Source organism: Hyposmocoma kahamanoa, unplaced genomic scaffold, assembly GCF_003589595.1.
Source record: "Hyposmocoma kahamanoa isolate Upper Pololo Valley unplaced genomic scaffold, ASM358959v1 93, whole genome shotgun sequence".
Classification (NCBI taxonomy): domain Eukaryota; kingdom Metazoa; phylum Arthropoda; class Insecta; order Lepidoptera; family Cosmopterigidae; genus Hyposmocoma; species Hyposmocoma kahamanoa.
This window is the reverse complement of record NW_020654810.1, coordinates 25,477,387-25,487,406: the sequence shown is the minus strand read 5'-3', so window position 1 is coordinate 25,487,406 and position 10,020 is coordinate 25,477,387. Positions and strand designations below refer to the sequence as shown.

Genomic DNA, 10,020 nt, shown 5'->3' with positions numbered 1-10,020 from the left:
TTTATTTAATAGTACATAGGAAATCATTTCTCGTTAAATAAAAATACGCGATGTTTATGTCATAAAATTATGACAGCGACATCTATATGCTCCTTGGCGACACTAACAGTTGACACTAGACTATAATTCCAAATTAACAATCATTGATTATTTCGATGGGGCCATAACATTTAAAAGAAGAAGAATGTGGCTATCAAGACTCAGCTTGTTTCATTTATGTTTCGTCATGAAAATGCGGAAAAATAATTGAAAAGAACGTAATTTTAATAGATTTTATTATTACATTACTTTTCTTTTTTCAACAATTAAAATTCTCTGAATGTAAATAACATAAAGTACTTAAACATTATACTACGATAAGGGTGTATTTCCACCGGCGAGGCGAGACGATTTTTAAAACTATATATGTTATGAGCCCTATACCCCACCTACGGTAGGGTCGGGCTCAGCCTGCGGCGCGTAGTCGGTTTCAGATTGCTGGGAGTGCTTATACTCTACGGTGGCACAGTGATTATTACAATGGGCGCTTGATGAGGAGGTTCCAGATTCGATCCCTGATTTGGGCCAGAAAAACATTTTTACATTGGTTCTGGTCAGGGTATTCTGGGTATTGCCCTCAGAATTATCGTTACTCTGGTACTCATAGTACAGGAAATTCCCTAGTTTGAGATCAGAAATTTGAAGTGATTGTCTGGCATTTTTTCCCTAAATACTTCTCTTTTTGACATAGCTTCCAAGAAAAAAGAATCTAACAGAGAGATGTTCAAGATACAAAAATGCTATAAGTATCTTATTTCCACTACTTCAGGAAGTATGCCTTACATTTTGAACAATTGCGAAATCTTGTACTCGTAATAGAGTCCCCGTATTCACTTTTCGAAGGTTTTGGTACTTTCTGATACTCATCAAATTCACCCAACCATTATTCACATACATTACTCTTATATACCCGCTCTTCTTCTAGGAGAAAAATTGGGTAAAAAAACCGAAAATTCACTTGTATGGCGGCCATCTTGGAAAATGGCGGAATCCAAATTTCGTCCACAGATACATACTATGAGCCCCCATACACGATCGCATGTCAAATTTCAGTAGGATCGGAGCACTTTTATTTCGGGCCGCCATTTTCAGTCTGCCATCTTGAAAATTTTTTTTACCCGTAGTTGGCTCGTACTATACTGTACGACATTTGTTTGAGCGTCTCTCATCTATCTCCAACACTCGCCGAGATGTAGGCCTCGGAACACAGTGGACTGTGTAAAATGTATGGCGGCCATATTGGAAAATGGCGGAATCTAGAATTTGACCGCAAATTCGGATTACGAACTCCCAAACATGGAAAAATATAAAATCTCAGTCGGATCGGAGCACCTTTTTGTCGGGCCGCCATCTTGAATCGGCCATTTTGAAAAAATAATTTCGACAGCCAGTTGGCTCCTATCGCCCTCTGCGATATTAGTTTGAGCACGATCTGCCTATCTCCAATAGTTTCCGAGATACCGGCCCTCGAAATTTGTATGGCGGCCATTTTGGTTTTCGAATTTTGAATTTCTTTCGCTCTTGGTAGGAACTGCCTAAAATGTGGATAAACATTCGTTTGGAGATTTTGAGCCAGGACGCATACTTTAGCCGGGCAGCTGGGATCCTACCTGATGCGGAGCAAGTCTCGAAGATTTCGTTGCCTTCTGATATTCAATAAGCCCATCTGACCATAATAATATTATTATTATAAATATTCACCTACATTATTTTTACCCTCCCGCCCTCCTGGGAGAAAAATGACGCCAAAGGGCAGAAAATTCACATGTTTGGCGGCCTTCTTAGAAAATGGCGGAATTGAAATTTCAACCATATATTCGCATTGTGGGCCCCCATACACGGCTGTATGCCATATTTCAGCCGGACCGATTCACCTTTTTTGGGGCCGCCATTTTGAGTCGGCCATCTTGAAAAAATTTTGTCTCTGGCAATGAACCCCCATCGCCTTCTATCACATTTGGTCTAGCAACCCCCGCCTATCTCCAATACTCGCCAAGCTGTAAGGCTCTGAATTTTGTATGGCGGCCATCTTGTTTATTCGAATTTCAAATTTTTTTCACTTCCGGTAGAAACTGACAAAGATGGCGGTAAATTTTAGTTCGATGATACCGACCCTTCCGGTAGGTATTATACATTGGCCGCGCAGCTAGAGTCCCACCTGATGCAGTTCATTTTCGAAGGTTTTGGATTTTACTCAGTCGAGACGAGATTCGAAATATTTGTTGATGTAACATTTAACCTTATTGCTGCCACATAGACTCTTTATTGATTCTGCGACGGAAACACAATTCACGGTGTCTTGTACGATATTTATTTTATTTTTTTATTTATTTATTTCCTTAACAAAATAGATTGTGTTGGAAAAAAAAATACAATTACAATTAAAAACTTACATCAAATACAAAATAAATAAGAGACCGAACATAATTAAATATATTGACAAGTCAGTAAGGCAAAATAATGATAATAATAATACAATAATAATAACAATGTCAATTAGAAACCCTTATCACGTTTACATATAAATTAAATTAATGTGAAAAGGCTCCGACAACAAATTCATCAATGCAATAAAATGATTTATCCAACAAGAAATGTTTCCAGTTTTTGAATGATGTAGGATCCTGTGCTATTTTAAGTTCGGCATGGAGACTACTAAACATTTTTATTGTTTGATATGTTAGACTATGTTTCACAATATTTAACTTTGGTGCTATAATATTACACCACGTCTGTCCTTCCTCCTAGTAACAAGCCTATTTGACTCGGTCTCCTTACTAAATTCTGACGAACTTTCAATTACGCCTGTCAGCAACTCCAAAATATGAGACAAGGAACTGTTAATATAGATAGTTGTCTAAAGTAAGGTTTACATGACTCCCAGGGCGCAATTCTAACTGGTTCTTATTACTCTTTTCTGTAGGGCGAAGGCCTTTTCTACGTTATACTCATAGCTATTACCCCAAAACCTGATACTATATCTTAAATGTGACTCAACTATAGCATAATATACCAGTTTTAAATCAGCGACAGAGGCTTCATCACGCAGGGATCGAAGAGCATAGCAATCTGAACTTATTTTATTTTCTAACTTACTAAGTTCTGCTTGCCAATTTAAATACGAGTCAATGTAGATTCCCAAAAACTTTACAGATTCTACTGTTGGTATAGTTTTATTACTCATCATGATGTCGATGCGTTCGTAGTTTCTAGGTGTTGTTCGGAACAATAAAACGTTTGTCACGCTAATGTTGATGATGAGATTGTTACTTTTGAACCAAAAGTCACATGTTGACAAGACTTCATTAGTTTTGTGCTCGAGGATTACTACATTTTCAGGTTTTTTGACAGCGTTGGTATTGTCTGCAAAAACTACTAATTTCACGTTTGGGAATTTGTCTTCAATAAAGGTAATTAAGTCATTGGTAAAAATAATACACAGAATTGGACCCAATATAGAGCCCTGTGGTACGCCTCTTTTCATTTAACTACCCTTGACTTGCATTGCACCAACTCCTCAGACTCAACACTGTTAACTTCCACAAACTGGTATCTGTTGCTAAGTCTTTTTCTCATTTAGGGACACTACAATGTCGTCAATAAGTGTGTGCACTGCATCCTTCGTACCTCTATTTCCTTGATAATCAAATTGTCGTTTGTTTAAAATATTATTCCTTTCAAGGTGATTAAGTAAACAAACCTTCATGAGCTTTTCAAGGATCTTTTCTAAAACTGGTAACAAAGATATAAGTCTGTAGTTCTTTGGATCTTTTTTCTTACCTTTTTATATAGGGGAATTATTTTTGCTGTTTTCAGTTGTTCTGGAAAAACTCCCTGATTGTAGCACTCATTGTAGAATATAGGTAGTGGTTCTGCCAGGATGTCCACATTATCTTGAATAACCGTAATGGGCATTTCATCATAGGCAGTTGATTTTTTTCTCTCCATCTTTCTGAGAATTGTTCGTACCTCACACTGAGTAATTGGTGTCCAACTCATGTCTTTGTTAACAAAATGTAAGTTACTGGAAAGCAACGAATTAACCTGACCAAGCTCAGACGAAACAGAAGCACTTCCAAAATTAAACTGATCAGAAAAAATTTCAACAATTTCTTGTTCGTTTACAACAGTCTTATTACCGATTTGTAATACATTTTTTTCTCTTACTTTTGTAGCCACTTTGTTTCTGTGCTTATTAATTACCCTCCAAATTAATTTAGTACGATTTTTCGACTTTTGCAACGCAGATTGTATTGCTAATCTTCTCGCGTTTCTTGTTACCTTCGTAAATACACGTATGTAATTGTTCCTGTATTTAACTAGACTAATATCATGAGTTAGCTTATTCACTGGCATTAGAAACCGTTTCATTTTACTCGCCGTACGTATACCCTTTGTAACCCATTTAATTTTGTTATTCGTATTGACTTTATACTTCCGTTGAATCTTTTGAAGCTCATTGTAAAACACTCGTTGAAGTTTTTCAGAAAACTATTTATACCGAAGTTATACCATTCACGCTTTAATATGTTTTCTCTAAACTTGTCGTTATTTCTTGTACTAAAAATTCAATACTTTAATATATCTTGTTTTGTTGTTGATTATGAATTTATATGGAAGGGATAGAGAAAAAAATAACCCTGCATGGCCATCAAAAAGACCATTGTGATCCACTGTAATAGCATTCACATTTTCAAGCGATATATTTGTTAAAAAATTATCAATGCATGAACGCGCATTTCCGCAAATATATGTTTCTGAGTCATTTATATGTTTGAAATTATAACATTTCAGTAAGGTTAAGAATTGCACTTTAGTCTTATCAACTGATATCGCGCGAGCTCGCGCGTGCTCACGATGATCTATTAATGTCAGTCGCGATATTGTGGGATACAGTGGCGTGCATTGAAATGGAAACTTTCACACATTTTCGAAATTATGTAAATATTAGATATTTCAAAAAATGTACCTTGTGCTGTTTTCAAAAATATATAATCACGACACCATTATAAAAAAGGTAAACTTTTATTTCAGAGAAAAATAAACAAAGTACAGTCAATGAAAAATATATAGTCCTGGTGACATACATGTATCAACTCCATTTTCGTAAATATTTATACAGTGCTTATTATATATTTATAATTGCATTAAAATGTACACGATTAGGATTGTGTTTTTATCATAATTATGTAACCACTTTTAAAACATTGCATTGTTTTCAAAAATATATACAGCGTGTCCCAAAATTCAACGATAAGCGGGCGCTGGAGGGTGGACCTGCGCATAACTACTTGAGGAAAAATAAGAAAAAAAATCTACCTCATTTTTTTTTTCAATTACGATAAAAAAATTGTTATTCTTCGAAAATTTACTCCCTTAATGATATTTTGAATCACCACGACCACATTTTTTCAGATATTTCTGATGTTTTAATTTTAACGGCCACCTAAGTAGTACTGCTGGCTACCACAACTCTTAAAAACCCTAGAATGCCTGCAGTTTTACACAAAAATCCATCAAAATATTTTTTTTCCTTAAAATTTTGAAATATTTTTACCTTCAGTCGACTTTTACTCATCGTTTTGTAAAAAAAAAGTATGGACACCACTGCGGCAAGTATTTTTAGAAATTGACGCAACTAACCAAGATTCCAAAATGGTATAATACTTTAATAAAACTAGGCGCCAAAAATATTGGTACCATTTCTAAGAAAGATTAAAATTCTTGATTATTGTTCTTGTTCATAATAATCACTTTTACTATGTGCCGAAAAAAGGTTATGTGTTGCAATTTCTTGGAATTTCAATGGCACGTGTGCGTAGTCGATACAATTTAGAAATTAGAGAGAGAGAGAAAAATACCGAGAGATATACGTTAGAAAGAGATAGATAGATGTCCTTTGTTGAATAGCAATAACGCAGGTAGAGAAGTTGCGGTGCTCAGCAAGTCAGTACGCTCTGCTCCTTTGTTTACTGCGCACCTTTCCGTAATCAATTGACGTAGCTCTCGTACTAACGACTCTTGACTTGGCTTATTGGACTGGATTTAAGTGATCTGCAAACTAAATTGACCTGGCATCACTTTGGACTGAGAATTGGAGTTTTGGCGTATTTTGAACTGATTATCGTTTATCATGCCGCTACCATACACACCGGTGGAATACGCTAACATGCACCTCATTTATGGAGAATGTCGGTGCAATGCTAACGCTGCCAGCAGATTGTATCGAGAAAGGTACCCAAACACTGAAAGATACCCGGATTATCGAGTATTTTTGAATGTGCATCGAGCGTTTTCGGAGGGTCATTTTCCATCTGCCAGAAGAAACGCTGGAAGACCGAAATCGAAATGCGATGAAGAAGTTCTCAATGAAATAAACATTGATGCAACTACCTCAGTACGTGCCATAGAAGCAGCTACGGGAATCCCAAAAAGTACGGCACATCGAATTCTGAAACGTCACAAGCTCCACCCATATCACTATAGGCGAGTGCAGACGTTATTGCCTCGGGACTATCCACTACGGATCGCATTTTGCCGTGTGATGCTGCAAAAACACCGGGAAGATCCCCAGTTTTCTTTTGATCTTTTTTCGGCACATAGTGAAAGTGATTATTATGAATAAGAACAATAATCAAGAAATTTAGTCTTTCTTAGAAATGGTACCAATATTTTTTTGCGCCTAGTTCTCTTAAAGTATTATACCATTTTGGAATCGTGGTTAGTTGCGTCAATTTTTAAAAATACTTGCCGCAGTGGTGTCCGTACTTTTTTTTTACAAAACGATGAGTGAAAGTCGACTGCAGGTAAAAATTTTTCAAAATTTCACGGAAAAAAAATATTTTGATGGATTTTTTTGTAAAATTGCAGGCATTCTGGGAATTTTAAGAGTTGTGGTAGACAGCAGTACTACTTAGGTGGCCGTTAAAATAAAAACATCCGAAATATCTGAAAAATTGTGGTCGTGGTGATTTAAAATATCATTAAGGGAGTAAATATTCGAAGAATAACAATTTTTTTATCGTAATTTAAAAAAAAATGATATAAATTTTTTTCTTATTTTTCCTCAAGTAGTTATGCGCAGGTCCACCCTCCAGCGCCCGCTTATCGTTGAATTTTGGGACACGCTGTATACACAATATAGTTGCAATATAACTTAAACATCCAGCGCCAGTTGTAAACACAGTAACAGTTGTGTTGTAATATTTGCCCTGGGAGAAAAGATTATATAAAAAAAAGTTATTATCGAAAAAGTACATTTTTATTTTTATTTATTTATTTTATCTTAGAGGGTCCAACAGCTTATATTACATGATGATTCTTTTTCCGTTAACATATTTAATAATAAGAATTTACGTAACATTGTACTTTATCCGCGTGTTTATGGCTTGACAAATTGAACAGCACCGTGTTATCACTATCCATAACCCTAGCGCGAGATCGCGGGTGCTCGCGCGAGCTCGCGATGATAATTTTTGGTGGAAATTTCGGCGAGATTTCAATTGTCGCCTCGCCTCACCTCGTCTCGCCTCTCCAATGGAAAAACACTTTAAGACTTTGAATATAATTTTTAAACAGTTTTTATTATCTCACACTTCTGAACGTATGCAGAGAATACCAAATAGGAAATATTTAGTATTACACTTCCAATAACTTTTTTATTCTTTTGTCATGAGAGGCCGAATTTGCAATAACTAATTTATTTATTTATTCATTTATAGCCTTTATTGCTGGTAACTTACTAAATTATCTAACACATTGTATGACATGCGTACTTATTATATTTTACTTATTTATTATTACTCAATTTGTTTACTCGGTACCTTCAGCTTGTCCTAAGACAGAGGCATATTCCAGAGATTTCCATTTCTCCCTATCTTTTGCTGGTTGCCTCAATAACTAATAGATAGTTTTAATTTGGATAGGCACTCAGTAATAATTTTTTTCCAGTATTATTGGTGAACTCAGTACCTTTTATTGGCTTTGGCTTCTTGGACAATTTCATCATGATCATTGCTGTAAGTAAATTGGATATTTTACTTTTATGATGTCATGTCAGTTAAACAACCTAGCTTAACTCTTCTATAGTCAAATGGTGAAATTTAAAGTAGGTACTTGTATTTTTAAAAACTTGTATTTTTATTTTATTTTTTACTCTTTTGTCAACACCAAGCACTATCAGTAGAAGTACTTAAATCAGTCTGATAAAGGTCAAACTAGTTTACACTCAGGCGAGTACCTGTTATGAATAGAATAGAATAGAATACGTTTATTTGCCAGAATACAGAAATGTATAATATAATATGTAGATGACGGTGAAACTTACAGGGTGATAGGATTGAGAACACTATGTCAGCGTTCATAACGATCTCGACGATGGCGGCGGCGGCGCTGGGCAACACGTTCAGCGACGTGATCGGCATCGGGTCCTCGTACTACGTGGAGCGCGCCGCTGCGCTGCTCGGCATGAGCGCGCCCGCGCTGTCGCCCGTGCAGCTCGACATGCCCGTCACTCGCCGCTTCGCTAACATGGTCAATACATTTGCCCTCGGAATGTTTTCAAAATCATGCAAGCTTTGCAAACCTCAAAATTGTTTGTACTTTATACGAATACAAACAATAACAAAAGTTTTCATAGTATGACTAACAGCCATTAAATAAACATTTGTTTGAGCTCTCTTGAGTCACCAGCATATTTATTTTAATTACAATATGTTGTTGTGGTTACAGGGCCGCGTGTTGGGTATCACCTTAGGCTGCTTCCTAGGCATGATACCATTGCTCTTCAAGGACGACGAGAAGATACAAGATAAAAAAGACTAAACATGCACTGGCATTATATTAACTTGGAAAACATCTGTATGATCGCCACGGTAACATAGCAGCTACACATCTGCAAACGAGAGTTCAGATGTTTTCCGACTTCTGCATCACTAGGTAATTAAGGCACAGATGTCTTACAAACGTCGACATACATCACAAATTCGCATAGTAATTTTTGGCAAGCTTTCGTCTAAGTTTAAGATAGAACTGCAGCTATTCATAAACCCCAATTTGTCGTTGTTTGCTGCATTCGCTTCGACAAACCAATACCTAATTACGAAAGTAGAATTCGATATACCACACATATTATGAAGAAGGGGCACATTCAAAACTGCTATTTATAGATATAAATTCTATACAAATTTTAAGAAAGTCATTTAGAGTCCTCAGAGCCCGCTATATGTATCGAACAACAAAATTTTCTAGGAGTACTATGTGACAAAAATTTGACAGCTCCTGTTGTTTCGCTTGGCCAACTATTGTGTAAATATTGAGTTTATTATGTACTATAGTAATTATTATGAAACATGAAAAAATTAGTTAGACAATATCACTCAGTTTTAGGTTAAACAATCAACTGTTTGACAATTAACTGATTTGGTTAATTCCAAAAGTGCTTACTAGGGAATAATCGTTGCTAATAGCGGGTACTCTGACCTTTATATTTCGAAACACGCATTAAATGCGACGAGCTATTTTCCTATAGTTAGTGTTAAGCGTAACGAGTAGAATAAGAATGATCGGTGTTGTTTAATCTATGAATTTATTAGTTGTGAGGTGAGGCGAGGGGGGAGTAGGGAAGATTGCAGACGATTTCGACGAAAAACGAGTGTACTTCTCGACGATACATTTATTACTAACTAACCTAACCTTACACCTTTCACTACATAATATACTTAACTGTAACGAAGTACTAACATATTTAAAGGATACATCCTTCAACTAAGAAAACAAATCACGATTATCCAGATTTAAATTGGTTTATTCCGCTCAATGTCAAAATACAATGTTTTTATAAGCCCTAGTTGCCAATTACAAACAGATATTCTCCTTCAAATAACTTAATGTGTTACCATATTACAAATAACAATTATTATTATTAAAAAGTTATACGATACAATACCATGTTACAAATACATAACAGTTCTTTTTATAGAC

General features: G+C 35.8%; 1 protein-coding gene across 1 annotated transcript in view; it reads left to right on the top strand.

Moving 5' to 3' along the window:
* LOC113237289 overlaps positions 1 to 9,586 on the top strand; it is a 10,798-nt gene extending 1,212 nt beyond the window's left edge. Inside the window, exons 4-6 of the mRNA XM_026473679.1 lie at positions 7,990 to 8,057; positions 8,368 to 8,571; positions 8,770 to 9,586. Of these exons, the coding sequence (XP_026329464.1) occupies positions 7,990 to 8,057; positions 8,368 to 8,571; positions 8,770 to 8,862 (365 nt within the window). The 3' untranslated portion in view covers positions 8,863 to 9,586. The remainder of the gene's footprint in view (positions 1 to 7,989; positions 8,058 to 8,367; positions 8,572 to 8,769) is intronic.
* The last annotated feature ends 434 nt before the right edge of the window (positions 9,587 to 10,020 follow it).